This window comes from Nesoenas mayeri (genome assembly GCF_963082525.1).
Source record: "Nesoenas mayeri genome assembly, chromosome: W".
Classification (NCBI taxonomy): Eukaryota; Metazoa; Chordata; class Aves; order Columbiformes; family Columbidae; genus Nesoenas; species Nesoenas mayeri.
Window position 1 is genome coordinate 727,206 of NC_137553.1, and position 21,590 is coordinate 748,795.

Below are 21,590 nucleotides of genomic sequence, written 5' to 3' on the forward strand. Positions count from 1 at the left end.
TCTGGTGGCTGACTAAAAAAGCAGTTGAAAGAATTTAAATTTGGGGTCTTGTTCCTGGATGTGTAGAGCTGGAAGTGAAATTGAGCACTTCCATGAAGTGATTTTCTCTTCTCCCTATCACCACCTTGATTCCTGAGAGTTCAAACTTTAGTGACTCACAGTATATTTTGGACATGTAACTTCACAGAAAAGAGGTCTGCTTTTACTGGAAACTCTGTCTCTGGGTGATGCCTTCATAGGTCAGAAGATGAGTTTTCACTCCAGAGCATAAGGCTTCCCTCAAAACATGGAAATGAGCAGAACTTTTAAGGCTAGTTATAACTTAGATCATAGACTCATAGAATGATTTGAGTTGGAAAGGACCTTCAAAGGTCCAAGCCCCCTGCCATGGGCAGGGACAGCTTCACTAGATCAGGTTGCTCAAAGCCCTATCCAACCTGACCTTGAACACTTCCAATGATGGAGCATTCATAGCTTCTCTGGACAACCTGTTCCAGTGTCTCACCACCCTCATCATAAAAAATGTATTCCTTTTATCCAATCTAGATCTACACTGTTTCAGTTTAAAACTGTTGCCCCTTGTCCTGTCACTACAGACCCTGGCAAAAAGTCTTTCTCTGTCTTTCTTATAAGCCCCCTTAACATATGGAAAGGCTGCAATAAGGTCTCCCTGGAGCCTTCTCTTCTCCAGGCTGAACAACCCCAACTCTGTCAGCCTGTCCTCATAGGAGAGGTGTTCCAGCCCTCTGATCATTTTTGCGGTCCTCCTCTGGACCCACTCTAACAGGTCCGTGTCTTTCTTGTACTGGGGGGCCCGGAACTTGATGCAGTATTCCAGGTGGGGTTTCAACAGAGTGAAGTAGAGGGGGAGAATCAGCTCCCTCAACCTGCTGGTCATGCTTCTTTTTATGCAACCCAGGATATAACTGGCTTTCTGGGCTACAAGTGCACATTCCGGTTCTTGTCCAATTTTTCATCCACCAGTATGCCCAAATCCTTCTCTGCAGGAGTGCTCTCAATCCATTCATCCCACAGTCTGTACTGATATTTGGGATTGGCCCGAGCCAGGTGCAGGACCTTGCACTTGGCCTTCGTGCTGGTTTGACTGAAATTGAGTTTATTTTCTTCACGCAGTTAGAAACTTCTTTTTCATAGCTAGCATGGTCATCGTTTGGATTTAGTTTGAGAACAAGAAGACAACACCCCAGGACAGGTAATGGTTTTCGTCAAGTAACTTTCCAGTGTTTTTGAGTTGGAACAAAGGGAATGTCAGAACTTATTTGTGTCTTAGCTGTTGTCTAGGCACCAAGGTCTTTCTGGGCTCTCTATCTGCAGGCGTGAGGCAGCTAGGAAGGGGGGCATAGATAGGGCAGACCTTGACTGCCATCCAGACTGGTCAATGAGAATATTCCATGACGTTAGCATCATGCTTCATATTTAATGAGAGTCAGGCTTTCCGGCTCAGGGAGACCCATTCCAGTTCTGCTCCATTTCAGTTGAGTTCTTTTCAGGAATTCTTTTAGTTCAGCCTTTTGCTATTCTGCCATTTTCCAGAGGGCCTCTGGGCCTTCCTAACATTTTGGTCTTCTCGCTCTCTCTGGGATCAGCTGTTGGGGACCAGAGTGCTCTCTTCCCATGACTGACTGCTCAGCTCAGATGATGTTTGTGAAGAACTGCATTCAGTATCTTTTATTTTGTATTTCCATTATATATATATATATATATATATAGTAGTAGTAGTATATTAGTATTATTTTGTTATTTTATTAAACTCTGTTTATCTCAGTCCATGAGTTCCTCCCTTTCCATTCTCTCCCATATTTGGAGAGGGGAAGAGAGTGAGAGAGCAGCTATCATGGTTTTGATTGCTAGCTGGGGTTAAACGGTAACAGCCTTGCTGAATTTGATGAGGTTTACATGAGCCCATTTCTCAAGCCTGTCAAGGTCCTTCTGGATGGCATCCCTTCCCTCAAGCAAATCAACTGCACCCACTCAGCTTGGCATCATCTGCAAACTTGCTGAGAGTACACTTGATCCCACTATGTCATGGATGAAGAGATTAAACAGTAATTTAACAGTACATTGCTGGCCCATATTCAGTCTTCCATGCACCAGTACCCCAAGTCCTTCTCTGCAGGGCTGCTCTCAATCCCTTAATCCCCCAGACTAGATTGATATTGGGGGTTGCCCTGTCCCAGGTGCAGGACCTTGCACTTGACCTTGTTGAACTTCAGGAGGTTCTCACGGGCCCACTCCTCAAGCCTGTCCAGGTCCCTCTGGATGGCATCTTGTCCCTCAAGTGTATCAACTGCACTGTTCAGCTTGGTGTCATCTGCAAACTTGCTGAGAATACACTTGATCCCACTATATCATTGATGAAGAGATTAAACAGTACTGGTCCCAGTGCAGATCTCTGAGGAGCACCACTCATTACTAGTTTCCACTTGGACATTGAGTCATTGACTGTAACTCATTGGACACAGTCATCCAGCCAATTCCTTATCCATCTAACAGTCCATCCATCAAACAGATATTTCTCCAATTTAGAAACAAGGATGTTTGGTGGGACCATGCCAAAGGCCCTACAGAACTCCAGGTAGATGGCATCCTTAGCTCTTCCCTTCTCCGCCAATGCAGTCACTCCATCACAGAAAGTCACAAGACTAGTCAGGCACAACTTGCCTTTGGCGAAGAAGCCATGTTGGCTGTCTCTGATCACCTCCCTTTCTTTCACATGATTTAACATGTCTTCCAGGTGGATCCATTCCATGATCTTACCAGTCACAGTGGTGAGGCTGACTCATCAGCAGTTCCCAGGGTTGTCTTTTTTACCCTTTTTAAAAATGGGTGTGATGTTTCTCTTTTTCCAGTCTCTGGGGACTTCGCCTGACTGCCATGACTTTTCAAATATGATGGAAAGCGGCTTAGTGCCTACATCTGCCAATTCCTTTCAGACCCTGGGATGCATCTTGTCACGTCCCATGTGTATGTTCAGGTTCCTCAGGTGGTCTCAAACCTGATCTTCTCCTATGATGGGAGGGACTTCATTCCCCTAGTCCCTGCCTTGAGATTCAGGGTCTCGAGAGATGTATGAAGAGCAATTGCCAGTGAAAACAGAGGCAAAAAAAGCTGATGAGCACCTCAGTCTTCTCCATGTTGGTTGTCACCAGGTCCCCTATCTCATTTTCTGACTTTGTACCTAGAAAAGTACCTTTCTGACTTTGTAACTCTAAAAGCCCTTCTTATTATTCTTCATATCCCTTGCCAAATTCAGCTCCAGCATTGCCTTAACCTTCCTGATCTCATCCCTACACTCTCAGGCAGCATCCCTATATTCTTCCCAGGATACGTGTCCCTGGTTCCACTGCCTGTGCATTTCCTTCTTACAGTTTAGTTTGACCAAGAGGTCCTTACTCAGCCATGCTAGCCTCCTGCCTTCCTTGCCTGATTTCTTACACATGGGAATTGAGAGCTCTTGTGCTCTAAGAAAAATGTCCTTAATGAGCTGTCAACTCTGTTCAGCTCCTTTATCTCTGAGGGCAGTTTCCTGGGGGGGGGAGGGGGGTCCCATCCACTAATTCCTTAAACAAGTGAAAGTTTGCTCTCCTGAAACCCTGAAATTCAGGATCTTGACTTTACTCTTCACCTGGTCCATATGCCTCAAGACTGTGAATTCCACCAGGGCATCATCGCTGCAGCCCAGGCTACCACCAATCTTGACCTCTCCAATTAGTTCATCTGTGTTGGTGAGCAACAGGTCAAGTAATACTTCTCCACTGGTTGGGCTGTCTATTACCTGGATTAAGAACTTCTCCTCAGTGCACTCCAATAGCTTGCTGTGCTGCTTTTCCAGGAGGAGTCAGGGTGACTGAAGTCCCCCAGCAGGATCAGAACCTGCAAGCATGATGCTTCCTGTAGTTGAAGTAAGGATGCTGCTTCAACAGGCTCCCCTTGATTGGGCAGCTTGTAGTAAACACCAGCAACAAGACTTCCTTTGTCAGCTTGGTCCCTAATTTTTACCCTTCAGCTCTCAACCTCTTCATCGCTGTTTTTCAAAGACAGCTCTGTGCAGTCAATCAATTTTTTTTATTTTATTTTTTTTTTTACATGGGGGCAACTCCCTTGCCCCTCCTATCTTACCTGTCCCTTCTGAACAGTTTATATCTGTCAATTGCAGCGCTCCAGTTGTGTGATTCATCCCACCAAGATTCAGTGACTGCAATTATATCATAGCTTTCTAGCTGCACAATGGCTTCCAGCTCCTCCTGTTTGTTACCCAAATCTGTGTACATTGGTGTAGAGGCACTTCAGTTGGGCTGCTGACCCAGTCACCTTTTTGGAGGAACAAGCCCTAATCCCTTTGTAGCATTTCTGATATTTCCCTGTTGGTTCCTTGCAGTGATGAGAATGACACATACATACAGACACGCATACAGAAATGCAGACAGAGACACACTGACACAGAGTTCTTGTTAGCAGTGAGAGCAGAGCCAGGCAGAGCTGAGCCTTCTTTAATTAGCCTTTCTCCATTTATAGCTTTACAGATATGGGCCTGGACCAAGAGGTTAAACAGGATGTTTTTTTTTAAAAAAAAAAATGTTATTCCAAATACACACACCCAGGCCCAACACTCACATGACATACATCCAGCGTTCCGGCCCAAGATGTCATTCTCACTAGCCTGGGCTATCACTCCTTACAAACACACAATCTTGTGTAACCTGTCAAGGCCACCTTGTTTTGACTGATTGCTGTCATTTAATCATGTTAGTATTAGTCTACTTGGACCGTCCAGATGGCCATGTTACTATTGATCTTCCTTTATCATTCGGGTGGCTGGAGCCGTACGTCCTGCCATTCCCACAGTTCCTAATGCATCAGCAGGCCCTGAGTCTTTGTTACTCAAAACTCCATCCCCTTCCCCTGATAAATCCAGTTTAAAGCTCCCCTTATAAGTCTAGTCAGTTTGTTAGCAAAGACTAGCAGCAGCAGCAAAAGGAACATTAGGGAAAATGTAGGTTCGCTGCTGAATGAGGTGAGTGCTCTGGTGACGGAGGATACAGAGAAGGCAGAGTTACTGAATACCTTCTTTGCATCTGTCTTTACTGCTAAGACTGGCCCTCAGGAATCCCAGACCCTGGAGGTAAGACAGAAAGCCTGGAGAAAGGAAGACTTTCCCTTGGTTGAAGGGGATCAGGTTAGAAATCATTTCAGCAAACTGGATACTCACAAATCCACAGGCCCCAATGGGATGCACCCACAAGTGCTGAGACAGCTGGCAGATATTATTGCTAAGTTGTGCTCCATCATCTTGAAAAGGCCTGTAGTTTCCTGGGTCCTCTTTTTTGCCCTTCTTCAAGACTGGAGTAACATTAGCTTTCTTCCAGTCCTCAGGCACCTCTCCTGTTCTCCATGATCTGTCAAAGATGTCCAAGACCTGTGCCCTGTTATACAAACTGCCACACCTAGTTGCTCTCTTCACCACAGTCTGGGAGCTATTTAGGCCTCTCCCCAGCAGCAGCTAAAAAGGTGCTTGACCTTCCCTAATCAGGGGTCAGCTAGAGCAAAGGCTGTGGGCACCGTTTGATGAGGACAGCTGACTTTGTTAGGAGCTGACCTTACCTTATCATTAGCCTCAATGGACAGCACCAGGAACCCTGAATTTCCTCTGAGGGTTCCCAGGAGTTTCCAGATCCCATAGAAAGTGCCCAGAAATGCAAAGAGATCTCAAGAAGACCTCAGAGAAGCAGAGCCCAGAAACTGCTGCACAAACTGCTGCATCTGTTGGCTTCCTCTTTCTGCTGTGATCCACACTAATCGCTCTTGACTCTAAGGATGTGTTGCACAAACATTCGTGGACAGTGTGTTTAAAAAATAGCTAATTTATTGGGATGTTTTGCATAGGAAAATGTTCATGTGACAAATTGTATTTGGTTTACTTGGCAAGGTTTTGGCAGGGAGGTATGCTGCAGGGGTGGCCTCTGTAAGAAGAGGTCAAAGGCTGCCCTGTGCCAGACACAGCCAGTTCCAGCCAGCTTCCCCAATAGACCTACTGCAGGCCAAAGATGAGACAGTCAGCAAAGTTGGTGGCACCTCTGTAAAAACATTTAAGCAAGGGCAAAACCACCAGACAGGCAGCGGAAGAGAGAAAAAAGATTGAGAAACAGTAGAGGGAACACCAAGGTCAAAGAAGGGGGGGGGTGTTCCAGGTGCTAGAGATTCCCCTGCAGCCCATGGAGTACCCCCCGATAGGAATTGTGGCCTGTGGAGAACCCAAGCAGGAACAATTTTTTTTCCTGAAGGACTGCAGCCCATAGAGAGGACCCATGCTGGAACAGTGGAAAAGCATGAGGAGTAAGGAGCTGCAGAGAGGAACTGTTATGTACTGACTGTAACTCCCCCATCTCCCTGGAACAAAGAAATAAACTTACCAGCAGAGTCAATTATACTGTTAAGCAGCATTCTTTATTGACAGCACTGGGGATCACTGGGAATTATTCTCCATAAGTGCTCCAATGACTGGATGCACTTGTGTTGCTTATATTCACACAATTATTACATATTAATTACAATTTTTGAAAATTTTTAACATACAATACATCTATACTAAGAAATAATTGATGAAGTTAGTTAGTTATAATTTATTAGTTTCTTACTCACAATACATCTATTAATTACTAGTAAAACATAAGCTAAGCGCTCTGCTTCTAAACAACGTATTACTTAATCTTCTGTTTTCCTCGAGTGCTGAGAGAGCTGGCAGACGTTATTGCTAAGCTGCTCTCCATCATCTTGAAAAGGTCTTGGAGAACAAGATAGATGTCTGAGGACTGGAAGAAAGCCAATGTCACTCCAGTCTTCAAAAAGGGCAAGAAGGAGGACCCGGGAAACTACAGGCCAGTCAGCCTCACCTCCACTCCTGAAAAGGTGATGGGACAGCTCATTCTGGGTGTCATCTCCAAGCATGTGGAGGAAAAGAAGGTCATCAGAAGTAGTCAGCATGGATTGACCAAAGGGCAAATCATGTTTGACCAACCTGATAGCTTTCTATGATGGCATGACTGGCTGGGTAGACAAGGGGAGAGCAGTGGATGTTTTCTACCTTGACTTCAGCAAGGCTTTTGACATTGTGTCTCACAACATCTTCATAGGCAAGCTCAGGAAGTATGGGTTGGAGGAGTGGACAGTGAGATGGATTGAGAACCAGTTGGATGGCAGAGCTCAGAGGGTTGTGATCAGTGGCGCAGAGTCTGGTTGGAGTCCTGTAGCTAGTGGTGTTCCCCAGGGTTCAGGACTGGGTCCAGTGCTGTTGGACCTGTTCATCAATGACCTGGATGATGAAACAGAGTGTAGCCTCAGCCATGAGCCAGCAATGTGCCCTTGTGGCCAAGAAGGCCAATGGTATCCTGGGGTGCATTAGAAAAAGTGTGACCAACAGGTCAAGAGAGGTGATCCTCCACCTCTACTCTGCCCTGGTGAGGCTGCATCTGGAGTACAGTGTCCAGTTCTGGGCTCCTCAGTCTAAGAAAGAGTCCAGCAGAGGGCTACAGATATGATTAGGTGTCTGGAGCATCTTTCTTATGAGGAAAGGCTGAGAGAACTGGGTCTGTTCAGCCTGGAGAAGAGAAGGCTGAGAGGGGATCTTATTTATGCTTATAAATATCTCAAGGATGGGTGTCAAGAGGATGGGACCAGACTCTTTTCAGTGATGCCCAACAACAGGATGAGGAATAACAGGCATAGACTGAAGCATAAGAGGTTCCATCTGAATATGAGGAGAAACTTCTTTACCTTGAGGGTGCCAGAGCACTGGAACAGGCTGCCCAGAGAGGCTGTGGAGTCTCCTTCTCTGGAGACATTCAAATCCCACCTGGACACCTTCCTGTGTGATCTGCTCTAGGTGAACCTGCTTTAGCAGGTGGGTTGAACTAGATGATCTCCAGAGGTCCCTTCCAGTCCCAGCCATTCTGTGACAATGAGATTCTGTGAACCTCTTGCCCCAACTGGTGAGGTGAATCCCATCAGCTCCCAGCAGACCCATCTTCTCAAAGGTAGATCCATGAACTTAGAAGCCAAAACCCTGAGTATGGTACCAGCCACACAGCCAGGCATTCACCTCATCAATTCTTCTCCTCCTTCCTGAACCCCTTCCTCTGACTGCAGATGATAATTTGCAGGGTTCACCAGGCTAGGCAACCTCTGAGGGATGTTACAAATGTGAGCTCTTTGTAGGCAGCAGACTTCTCTGGATGGCAAATGGGTGCCTTGGCACCTCTCAGTAAGGAATCTGGCACTGGTTCTAAAGCGGATGGGTGGTTGGATCAACTTTTCATGGTTGGCTTTTCCTGGATCCTGTCCATTACTCATGTGCTGTTTAATTTCCAGTGCAGGGGCACTTCAGGGGATCAGGGAAGGTTCTTCCTTTTAGTCCGAGCAGAGACAAATTTCCAGTCTCTTTTATCTTATGAGTTACTTGTGTCCGCTTGAGGATGAATTCAGGCTTACCTTCATACAGCCATAGAATCATAGAATCATAGAATAGTTTGGGTTGGAAGGGACCTTCAAAGGTCATCTAGCTCAAACCCCCTGCAATGACCAGGGACATCTTCAACTAGATCAAGTTGCTCTGACCCCAGTCCAACATGGTCATGAATTTTTCCAAGGGTGGGGCATCCACAACTTCTCTGGGAAACCTGTTCCGTTGTCTCACTACCCTCCTTATAAAAAATTTCTTCCTTATATCTTGTCAGATTCTATCTTCCTTTTAATTAAAACCATTACTCCTTGACTTATTGTAACAGACTGTCCTCATTTGTCTTATATGCCTCATTTAAGTATTGAAAGGCCATAATAAGGTCTCCCAGAAGCCTTTTCTTATCCAGACTGAACAACCCCAACTGACTCAGCCTGTCCTCACAGGAGAAGGGTTCCAGCTCTCTGATAGTTTTGTGGTCCTCCTCTGGACCTGCTCCAACAGGTCCATGTCTTTCCTGTATTGAGGACTACAGAGCTGGACACAGAAGTCCAGGTGGGGTCTCACCAAAGCAGAGAGACAGAATCATCTCCCTTGACCTGCTGGCCACACTTCTTTGTATGCAGCCCAGGATATGGTTGGCTTTCTGGGTTGCAAATGCACATCGTCATCTCATGTCCAGCTTTTCAGCCACCAGTACCCTCAAGTTCTTCTTCTCAGAGCAGCTCTCAGTCCCTTCATCCTCCAGCCTGTGTTGATACTGGGGATTGCCCTGACCTTGTTGAACCTCATGAGGTTCACATGGGCCCACTTCTTGAGCTTGTCCAGGTCCCTGTGGATGGCATCCCATCCCTCAAGTGTGTCAACTGCACCACTCAGCTTGGTGTCATCTTCAAACTTGCTGAGGGTGCACTCAATCCCACTGTCCATGTCATTGATGAAGACATTAAACAGTACTGGTCTCAATACAGACCCTTGAAGGACATCAGTCGTCACTGACCTCCATCCGGACATTATGCCATTGACCACTACTCTCTGGATGTGACCATCCAACTAATTCCTTATCCACTCAACAGTCCACCCATGAAATCTATATTGCTCCAATTTAGAGAGAAGGATGTTGTGGGGGAACATGTCAAAGACCTTACAGAAGTCCAGATAGACAACATCCGTAGCCCTTCCTTTGTCCACTGATGTAGTCACCGATGTAGTCACTCCACTTACACTCCTTGCACAGCCTTAAGGCAGGACTGTTTTTCAGCCCAGGACAGTGCACAATACCTCGTATTGACCTCCTGTTCATGTTCCCAGAATCTCCGGCTGCCTGTTAACCTTCTCATCTTACATAGTTACTTGTCCAAATAGTTTTTCATGCTGGGCACCTTTGTGCAGCTATGATATCCACCACTGCCTTCAGGTGCTAGGGGGACTTCCAGATACTGGAGCTCCATGCAGCCTGAGGTCTGGACAGCTTTATCGATCCTTAGAAGGTCTGTTTGGGGGGAGATGTCAGCATGGGTAGGCTGTAGTGCTTCTCTGTGTTACAGCCACAGCCTTGCAGTTATGGTGGATGGACACTATTTTCTTTTAACAGATCACCTCAAAGTCCCAGGACAGAGGAGAGGGGACAGCAGGTACCAGCAAGATGGGAAAGAAAAGAAGGGGCTCAACTTCAGGCAACAGAGTTGTTTAGGGCACAATCTGACATTTAAGTGTCTTTCAGTTCCAACTAGTGATTGTTTTTTTGGCATGTGTCTGTAAATGTAACATTTGGGAAGAATAAAAGCTACTATGGTAAGTATACCTGCTCCCCCCTTGGGAATCTGTGCCTAATAATGCAGAGTGAACACCCCCAACTTCTATAGACTTCATCTGAAGTAAAAGGCCCTTTACACCTTGCAAGTGTAGCTGGTAGCATCACACTTTTAGACCCTGTTATGTACAAGAATCACTGTTCATTGAGTTTCTGAATTAATTATTGCATGGGTTGTTTTTGTAAGCTAAGGGTAGGTGGACTGTTTCTTTTAATAATCTCCTTTCACTATAGATGTAAAAATATTCATTTTTCTTTCAGATGCTTCAGGCGTGCTCAGTCCAACATCTACCAGTACCATATGCAGCGTTCCCACCTCTGATTTCTAACGACCCATTCCTTTTGCATCCTCCTCACCTTTCTCCGCATTACCCGTCTCATCTGCCACCTCCAGGGCAATTTGTTCCCTTCCAAGCACAGCAGTCACGTTCAGTAAGTAATACTTCTTATCCCCTCTCCTAAAGTATTTGGGAGTTGATCAGCAAATAATGCTCTTGTCCTTCTAATAACATTCTGGTTGAGAGAACAAGTGGATCTGATTTAGAGTAAGTAATAGGGTTTTGTAGTAGTGCTACCTGAGCAAGACTTAGTCTGAAGAAAAAAAAAAAAAGTATTGTTTTGAAATTAATTTTGATTCTTTTAAGATTTCCTCAGCTGTTGCCTACTCCATTTCCCTGGAGGCCTGTACTCCTGTCAGTCTGACATAAGTTTGCTTCATATACTGCTTCTGCAGGTGCTGTTCTTCCAGAAAGTAAAAGAGAATATAGAGACCTAAGTGCAGTGGTCTCAGAGAAAAAAACTTTGTATAGAGACCAGAAAGCACAAAGCATTATTTATACTGCATGCTTCTACCACATTAATTCACAGTTGATTAAAGGGACCACTGTATCCACCCCAAACACTAGTGTGAAAAGTATTACTTAAACCTTCCACGGCCTACTGGAACCTATTTTCTCCTCTGATTATAGAAATTATTGCCTCTTTTAACTTAACCAAACTTGACTGAAAAGTTAATGCCTTCATAATAGGGCTTATGCAAACATGAGAGAAGATGGTATTTTGGACACGAGGGAAAAAATTACATTTTGTAATCTCTGCTTACTAATCTTCTGCCAGAGATCAGTAATTTCTATTTACTAATCTTCTGACAGGCATCTTTGTGCCTGTTTCTTTGGAGCTTTACCAATATTTCATTAATACAGAGATACAAAATAATTTCAGTTTTACTAACAAATACTGCTCAGACTGTTTTGAGCAGTAACAAATACTGCTGTGTTAAATGTCAGGTGTTGGCACTATTGTAATAATTTCAATATGGAGGAACAGTTCTGCATAGTTTTTTCTGGTAATCAAGATGTCTTCCCTCAGAAAATGTTGGGGCTTCTTTCTTAGATTGCTACTTTAGCTTCAGGAATAGACTCCCTTGTTAACTTTTAGCTCTGTTTGATAGCTTGATTTTTGCTGTCCAGTCTTACTAGAAGAATTATTGCCTTTAAAATGCTGACTATTTAAAAACTGTTCAGCAGAATGGGGAAACAATTTTCCTTTTCCTTTGGTTCCACAATATGACTTTCATATCTGACTGTTTTGAAGCACGTAGAATTCAGTACTGGGAAAAGAAGGGTGAAATAGTAGAGTTAAGGTTTTCCTGAAAAATGAGACCAAAATGAGCTGAGATTTGAATTGACCTTTGCTAATAGCAAAAGTATAGCCTGAAGATAATGTATCTAGCCTAAACATGGCAATAGATTATTTATAAATAATAGTGTTTATGATGAAGATTATTGCTTCACAGAGAAATGCTGACTTTTTCATAAGAAACTTCTTAATTCTTCATACATCAGTGTGCCTTCAATTATTCCTTATGGTAGTGAAGTAAAACTATTTTCTTCAGTTTGAGAACATCTCTATCAAGGAAGTTAGTTACTGCCTTATATATGCAGTCTGATGAAAGGGATCATAGGATCAGAGGATAATTCAGGTTGGAAGACACCACAGGATGTCTCTAGTTCAACTTTCTGTTCAAATGGAGGATGGGGCCAGGCTCTTCTCGGTGACAACCAGTGATAGGACAAGGGGTAATGGGTACAAACTGGAACACAGGAGGTTCCACTTAAATTTGAGAAGAAACTTCTTCATGGTGAGGGTGGCAGAGCCTGGCCCAGGCTGCCCAGGGAGGGTGTGGAGTCTCCTTCTCTGCAGACATTCCAACCCGCCTGGACACCTTCCTATGTAACCTCATCTGGGTGTTCCTGCTCCATGGGGGGATTGCACTGGATGAGCTTCCCAGGGCCCTTCCAACCCCTCACATTCTGGGATTCTGTGAAATCAAGATAAGCAATGAGGTCAGGTGAGGCTGCTTAGGGGTATTGCCAGTTGGGTCTTGAAAACCTCCAAAGATGGAGACTACATAAGCTCTCTAGGTTCCTGTTCTACTGCTTGACTGTTGTCATGGTGAAAAAGCTTCTCTCTGTATTTACCTGGAACCTTTTTTTTTGACTTATGCCCGTTGTCTCTTGTCCTTCCACTGTACACCACTGTAAAGAGCCTGACTCCCATTTTCTTGAACAAATCTCTGCAGGTATTGGAAGGCTGTTGTTAAGTGTCCTTCCCTCCTCCCCCAAGCCTTTTTTTCTCCTGGCAGAAAAAGCCCAGTTCCCTCAAGCTCTTCTAATAGGACAAATGCTCCAGTCCCATGACCATCTTGGTGGTCCTCCTTTGAGCTTGTTCTACTTTAACATCTTTTTTTTGGTATTTGAATGCCCTAAACTGGATGTAGTATTCTACATGAGGTCTAACAAGTGTTGAGTAGAAGGTGGATAATCACTTTGCTCAACCTACTGGCTATGCTGTTTGTTAATACAGCCCCCTTTCAGCAGAGCTGCTTCACAGCCAGTCATTCCCCAGTCTGGATTGTCGTGAGAGGTTTTTCCTTCCCAGGTGCAGTATTTGGCATTTGTCCTTGTTCATAGAATCATAGAATCATTTTGGTTGGAAGAGACCCTTAAGATCATCAAGTCCAACCATAACCTAACTCTAGCACTAAACCATGTCTCCATCTATATGTCTTTTAAACATCCCCAGGGCTGGTGACTCAACCACTTCCATGGGCAGCCTGTTCCAGTGTTTCACAACCCTTTCCATGAAGAAATTTTTCCTAATATCCAATCTGAACCTTTCCTGGTGCAACTTGAGGCCATTTCCTCTCATCCTATCACTTGCTACTTGGGAGAAGAGACCAACACCCTCCATGCTGCAACCTCCTTTCAGGTAGCTGTAGACAGTGATAAGGTCTCCCCTCAGCCTCCTGTTCTCCAGGCTAAACAGCCCCAGTTCCCTCAACTGCTCCTCATAAGACTTGTGCTCCAGACCCCCCCTATTGTTGAATATCATAAGGTTCCTGTTGGCCCATTTATCCATCCTGTCCATGTCCTGCTATATGGCAGCCCTACCTTCCAGTGTATGGACTGTTCTCTGCAATTTGTTATCAGCTGTATACTTCATGAGCAAGTACTCTGTCTCTTTAAGGTTACTGATAATGTTGTTAAATAGGCTAGGTCCCTCTTGTATACCCCTTTTTACCAGCATCTTGGTAGAGTATGTCCCATTAACCACTATGACTGTTCCCTCTTCCATGTGCCCAGAAATATGTTCCAAGACTCACTCCCTGTTTCTCCCAGGGACTGAAGTAAGGTTGAGTGGTCTGAAGTTTCCCAGATTGTCTTTTTGGCCTTTTTTGCTGATGAATGCAATGTTTGCCTTTCTCCAGTTGTCAGGCATCTCCCCCTGATCTCCACAACCTTTTAAAGATGATAGAGAGCAGCCCTGCAAGGACATTGGCCAGTTCCCTCAACACCCTTGGATATAGTCCATCGGGTCCCATGGGTCAACTTCTCTCAAGTAATCCAATCCCTGACTCAATTCTCATCCACTGCTGGTGGTTCTTCTCCAGATTCTCCCTGCCCAAGCAGCACATGAGGGAGGAGGGGTGGGGGATTAGGGTCAGTATATAGCAGTCATTCTCTGCTGCACCTTCCTTTTCACATCTTTCCTCTGCTCTAGTGTGTGTTCTTCCATGGGTTGCAGTCTTATCAGGAAAATCTGCTCTGGCATGGGTTCTCAATGGACCACAGTTCCTTTGGGAAATATCAATCTGTTCCATGGGCTGCAGGGAATATATGTTCTGATGCCATGGAGCACCTCCTTCTCATTCTTCTCCTCTGACCTTGGTGTTTCCTTTGCTGTTTCTCTTTTTTATTCCCTCCTACTCTCCAGACAGAGCTTTTTTTTGACCTTTCTTAAATAGTTTTTCACAGAGGCACCGCAAACATTGCTGATTGTCTCAGCTTTGGCCTGCAGTGGGTCCATTGTTGATCCAGCTGGAACCAGCTGTCTGGCACAAGGCAGCCCCTTACCTCATCCCCCAGAGGATACCTCTACAGCCCTTCCCCCCCCCCCCCCCCCCAAAATCTTGACATCTATGCCCAGTACAACTCCATAAAATTTCCACAACTCCTCAGAATATCTAATTGGAGCTGTGGCTTTTTTATATTAAAATACATTTTAAAAACTGGATTTCTATTAATATAACAAACCCTGTGTTTCTTTTAGCCACTTCAAAGGATAGAGAATGAAGTAGAACTGCTTGGAGAACATCTTCCTATAGGAAGCTTTACCTACCCTCCATCAACTCATCCACCAACACTGACTTCCTCAGCTCCTCTCCAGTTCTTAAACCATGATCCTTCACACCAAGAGGTTTCATTTGGAGTTGTAAGTATTGCTTTTTGTACTACATCCTCATGCATGCTGAGTTCAAGTTCCTGATCTTTGCTCTAAGTTATAACCATTTTATTGAAAAATGGTAGTTTTGCAATTGAATTTCATTAGTGACTGCAGCTGTGGAAAGTCAGGGTTGTTTGTTTTTTAGGGTTAGACTTGGAAGAATGAAAACATGCTAACAAAATATTTGAGCACTTTTTTTTTCATAAAAGTAAATGTCTTGAGTCCTCTGAATATAATTTCAGTAGTGGTGTGTGAATTTTGATTCTTAAAATCTGCTAACATTTTTTTTCACTTATGAGTCTTTTTAGAAAAAGACAATTTATGTCTAAGTTACAATTCTTTACCTCCTCCCATTTTAGTAGACAGTGCAAGATGTTTTAAACAGTCATACTGAGGACTTATGTAAGTAAACTAAAGAGCTTTGCATGCAGATTGAAATAGGAATATAGTCTTTTTTCTCATATAGAAAGAATGTGTTTAAGCTGTAAACTTGAATGTCTCTTTAGGCACTATATCCGTATGCAGTTGAAAGGCTACAGCCCCTCCTCCCAAAAGTGAATGTAATTGAGTCCAACTGTGAATGTGATTTCTTTATTTATTAATTTTAAACCTTGCTCTTTTTTCAAGTGGTTTTGCTGTGGAGCATCCTGGCAGTGCCCCCTAATGGATATTTGATTATACCAGTGAAAGAACTCCTGTAAATATGTTTAAAACTCTCATTCCTACTCAACCAGATGCACAAAACAGTGCATTGTGCCGGGTTGAAAGCCGTCAATTTTTGGTTTGCAGTATGTTCACCAATTCAAGTCCTGCCTGTCCAAATGAGCCCATATATAGGCTAAGACTTACAAAATGCTTATTAGCTAGCTTGCAAGAGTTTCTGGTTAGCATTGTTACTTTTTTTCCTGCAGGATAGTATAATTATACAGGGTATTTCAAAAAGATGGACCAAATTTGAAATCTCTTTGAAATTGGGTCCATCTTTTTGAAACATCCTGTGTATTATTGATGACATTTGTTGGTCAAAACAATTATTTGGAAAGGCTGGGGGTTTTTTTGGCTTGAACAGGGCTGGGTTTTTTTTTGTTTTTTGATAATGCGTTATTTAAGATATATTTTGACATTCACTTTTCATTTAATTTCATTATTAAACAATACTAGAAAATATTGAAGTTTTTCTTCCTTTTTACAGCCTTACCCACCTTTTATGCCTCGAAGACTCACAGGGCGCAGTAGATACCGATCACAGCAACTAATACCACCACACTCGTACCGTCCCAACCTATTACCATATGTGCTGTAAGTCCAAAGCACATTGTACTTGTAGACTACTAAATAACTCTGTAAGCTAGTTGATCCCCTCAGTGTTTTTTTTTAATGTTTGGGCTCTACCACAGGGTACAGACTGTTCAGACAATCTCAAGGAATAAGAAAACTTGTAGTAATCTTTAAAGTTACCAGTCTATTTGAACATCATACATACCTGAGCAAGGAAAAAAACAAGTACAAGTGAACAGTTTGATGATCATGTAGTTTGTAGTTTTGGGATCTGCTATGCCTCTTCTTTCTTTTGAAATCTGCTTAAAGATGTTCAATGTAGAATGTTACACTTGGTTCTTGGATAATGGTTATGAGTTATACCCATGGTTAGGTCCTAAAGTCTACTTATGTAGGATAAAGATATAACAGTCCATACAAAAAAACAATCAAACAAACAAAAACAAAACAAAAAAAACCAACAGGGAAATCAATTTACGCTTAATTAATTACTGAAACATAATGAGGGGAGCCTTCTGGGTGTGAGTGTGGTTTTGGCTTGGAGGGCTTGCTTTCTTCTGAACTGATAATCTGTTACAGCTTTTGAACTTCTGCACCTGATTAACCATTTCTAGAATAAATTGTTGTTCTTTGTAGGTCCTGTTTTTGAAATTAATTCAAAATACTTAGAAAATGAGGATTTATTTTAAAGGTGTCATTGACAGGGAGATAATCGAACTTTGTCAGTTGTTTTGCCACAATATCTACAGTTTCTGACTCTGTAGTTTGACTTGCATCAAAATAGCACCAGGATATATGATTCAGTGAAGTTATATTTTGCAGTGTGCATTCTGACAAAGTCTGCTCTGATGTATAGCCGCTTGCATGTCTACTCAGGGATAGTATGTCACAATCATTTCTGACTAATGACATTTCTGACTAATGACATTTATAGTGCTGTGAATTTTTTATTTCTATGATTTTGCATTAAACTTTTATCCATATTACTGTCTTGGGATGGTGATGCTCTTTTAACTTAACAGAAAAAACAGAAAAGTCACAGAATGGTTGGGGTTGGAAGGGACCTCTGGAGATCATCCAGTCCAACCCACCTGCTGAAGCAGGTTCACCAGAGCAGATCACACAGGAATGTGTCCAGGTGGGATTTGAATGTCTGCAGAGAAGGAAACTCCACAACCTCTCTGGGCAGCCTGGGCCAGGCTCTGGCACCATCAAGGTGAAGAAGTTTTTCCTCATGTTCAGATGGAACCTCCTGTGCTTCAGTCTGTGCCTGTTGCCTCTCATCCTATCGTTGGGCACCACTGAAGGGAGTCTGGTCCCATCCTCTTGACACCCACCCTTGAGATATTTAGAAACACTGATGAGATCCCCTCTCAGCTTCTCTTCTCCAGGCTGAACAGCCCCAGCTCTCTGTCTCTCCTCATAAGAAAGGTGCTCTAGGCCCCTCATCATCTTTGTAGCCTGCCACCAGACTCCCTCCTGTAATTCCTTATCCTTCTTATGGCACACTCTTGTCTTTATATCTGAAGAAGTTCTCTGGTCAAATCCATGTTACATGGGAATGTATAGTTGGGTCTACTGCCAATGTGGAAGTTGGCTCAGTATTACATTGTAGTTATCTTTGTAATGTGTATTGGTGAAAAGGAGACTGAAGAGCAATCTCATTGCTCATTGCTACAGCTTCCTGAGGAGGGGAAGTGGAGAGGGAGGTGCTGAGCTCTTCTCCTTGGCATCCAGTGACAGGATGCACGGGAATGGTTCAAAGCTGCATCAGAGGAGGTTCAGACTGGACATTAGGAAACAGTTCTTTACCAAGAGGGTGGTCAAACACTGGAACAGGCTTCCTAGAGAGGTGGTCAATGCCCCATGCCTGTCAGTGGCATTTGTGGCAAGAGGCATTTGGACAATGCCCTTAATAGCATGCTTTAACTTTTGGTCAGCAAAAGTGGTCAGGCAGTTGAACTATTCTATTCTATTCTATTCTATTCTATTCTATTCTATTCTATTCTATTCTATTCTATTCTATTCTATTCTAGTGCTTGAATGCTTTTCTGTTGGGGAGTTAAGTGAACTTGGGTTATTTATTTTTGTGGATATTCTATCTATTTAAATAAGTCAAATTTAAAACCAGAAACTCTGTCCAATATTAATATTAACTCTGTGATGCAGGCTATCAATAGATTCATTTCTGTAATAACACTGAGCCTTAATATGAGTTGTCATAGCAATATACATGCAATTTAAAAATGCAATACAGCGAGTATCAAAAAGTGACACAATTAGCTTTCCTTTGAGTCCTTTAGTTTGAATTTTAACTGTTAATTTCAAATTTAACCTTTTTATTGGTTCTTAGAATTTGTTGATGTCGCAGAATGGAATGTTACACAGATTTGACCTAGTAGCAATTTAGGGTTTACTAAGGTAGATCACAAGTTTAATATATAATTTCTAATAACTTTTAATCAACAGCTGATTAACAAAATTATTTAAAACAATTCTATGGGATTTGTTATAATTAAAACAATTACTTGATTCAATAATGTCAAGGATCACCCTATACTTACAAAAGAGAAAGTTAAATCACATATGGACACACACAGAGGTAAATTATTAAAAGCACATGTACAAATCTATAAACACACACATACTCACATGCATTAATCCTTGTATATTTGAATCTATTCACACATACTAACCTATAGCTTTGTGCTTATATATGTGGACTATATGTGGAGGTAAAATAAAAAAGAAAATTTCCCTCTCAAGTTAAGCGAATTACTTTAATGTATCAGCATTCCTCAACAGGTGATTTGTTGAAACTCCAGAAATCTGTCATCTCCCACAGCTTCACAGTGTCGGTTTGTCACGAGATGTCTCTGAGGGGCATCCCACCCACTGCAGTCCAGGAGAGCTCAAAGGGCGGGTGTACCAAACTGTCAGCAGTGATTGATGGTCGCTACCTTTCCCAAACACAAAGGGGTCTATTCCCATATGGCAGGAGTTCCAAGAGCATGGAGGGTGTGCCTTCGTGTCTTGACTCACTACACTTGTGCCTCAGTTTTCCCAACTTCACTGCACTTACACAATGGGGAATTGTTCTCGGAAGAGCCATGGAACACAAGGGAGTGGTACCTCAGTGCCCTGTCTTGCTGCACTTGCACAATGGGAATTGTTTTCCCCAAATCATGCCTGATCGCCCTGGTAGCCAGGTAGTGGAGTGACCCAGGAGAGGAGGTGGGGGGGTTGCAACCACCACAGTTGATTTATAAAGGATCAATAACATAACTCTACCTCTGCCACATGTTTGCATGCCGTCTTTCAGGAAGATGTTGAGTCAAATTGTTGTTTGTTCTTCTGACAGATCAGTGCTTCCAGTGCCACCTGCAGTTGGACCAGCTTTCAGTTTTGAGTTGGACATGGAAGATGGAGAGGTTGAAAACTACGAGGTTGGTGTGTGAAGTACGAACTCACGAGGAATAGAGGTTAACTCAATACATGAACTTAAATGGTCTTTTGCTTTTCAAAGACAAAGACAGGATTAAATAAATGTAATTTTTATGAAGACAAAATATAGAAACATTTTTTCATACTGTTTTCTAGCACTGGATGTTAGAAACACTCTTATTTTGTATCTATTGCCTTTCCCCAAAATCTATTCTTTCAGATTAGCCCTGGTTAAATTCTTCAACTTTCCATTGTAGATGTGACTCTTTTTTTGTATTTTGCTTGATTTTTAAATATCGAGCAGAAATATCCTATTCTTTTGAATATGCTATAACTTAGTGCTTTTTATGTACCTTGCTAACTTTACAGACTAGTGTTAACATTATAGGATGAATTCAGGTAAAAGTGATGTTGGTAAGAATCTCAATATATATTTTCTCTTGACAATAAAGAGAGTACAGCAAGTCACATATTTTAAAATGAAATGTCAGTAGTGTCTTAGATAATTGAGGGCTGATCCCAACTCTTGTCCTTACTGCTTCTCAGACTGTTTGATTGCCATCAGATTATTTTCAGAAAGCCTCAGCTGCTGCCTACCTCTCCTCGTATATCTATTCATCCTTGCTTCTGCTCAGAGCAGTTTTTATTTATGCAGTTAGATAGCATTTACAGTGTAATGACAAGCTCTCCTATTATGCTTCTTGTGCTAGTTAAAAGGAGCATCATATTGTGAATGACATTTTGGGCTCCAGGTTTTGGGCTATTTGAGTATCTGTACTCTTTGCATCTTTCATCAAATCTCTTAATTTCTGTGCTTCAGTTCTCTATCAAATTGATACTGATGCTTTTCTGGAGCCCCTCATGAGGGAGCAGAATTTATTTACATGAGGAGCACTTAGGTACAGTGTTCTACCTGTATGAAAAAGTACAAAATTTAATCAGAAAGTGTCTCTGTTCAGTTTGATGTCATGCCTTTATTTCCATGTCTCTAATCTCCATGTCTCAATTCAGTTAGCCCAAGAAGTGGAATGGGAGTCAAAATTGTCCCTTTAAACTATTGGCCTCATAGAGCTAGGCTCATTGTGTATTCCTGGAAAAGAAGTTTGTCAACATTTTCTTCTAGTTACTCACACTACTGTGTGGGGGGGTGGGGGAAGGGGGTTCATTTCCAAAGCAAAACATGTATCAAGCTGTGAATACAGCTGCTGAAGTGATTAACAGTTAGGTCATGGATATCTGGAAATCCCAAAGATACTGTCTTATGCAGATCAGAAGGATTCATCAGTGATCAAATTTTGAAAGACATCTTTTCATAGCACTTGTGGTTGTAGAGAGAGAGAAGCAAAACTAAACATGTCTTGATGGAGAGGTGGGTTGTGCTACCTGGTGGGATAGTGACACGGCAGAAAAAATCATTTCTGGTAGAGCTGGAGCTTGTGTGAGCAAAGAATGTTAAAAAGTACAAATTCCTTGTTTCATAGGCACTGCTGAATTTGGCAGAACGTCTAGGAGAAGCCAAACCTCGAGGACTGACAAAGGCAGACATTGAACAACTTCCATCTTACAGGTTCAATCCAAGCAATCATCAGTCAGAACAGACATTGTAAGTACATCTATCTCAAATTTACATACTTTACATGACCGTATTTCCATTCCTTCAGGCTGCATCCTCAACTAGGCAAATACTGTAACACAAGCGCTCTAAAAGCACTCAAATAAAAAAGATAAATTTTCTTAAACCATTTTTCAAATCACATATCATTTTTCTTGACTTTAAAATTCTGCATAGTCTCACTT

General features: G+C 42.7%; 1 protein-coding gene across 1 annotated transcript in view; it reads left to right on the forward strand.

Moving 5' to 3' along the window:
• Positions 1–21,590, forward strand: part of LOC308051448 (E3 ubiquitin-protein ligase RNF38-like) — a gene marked incomplete at both ends in the record, with an annotated part of 164,476 nt that overhangs the window by 134,911 nt on the left and 7,975 nt on the right. Inside the window, 5 exons of the mRNA XM_080361884.1 lie at positions 10,548–10,718; positions 14,898–15,059; positions 16,264–16,370; positions 19,711–19,795; positions 21,275–21,396. Coding sequence (XP_080218010.1) covers positions 10,548–10,718; positions 14,898–15,059; positions 16,264–16,370; positions 19,711–19,795; positions 21,275–21,396 — 647 coding nt within the window. The remainder of the gene's footprint in view (positions 1–10,547; positions 10,719–14,897; positions 15,060–16,263; positions 16,371–19,710; positions 19,796–21,274; positions 21,397–21,590) is intronic.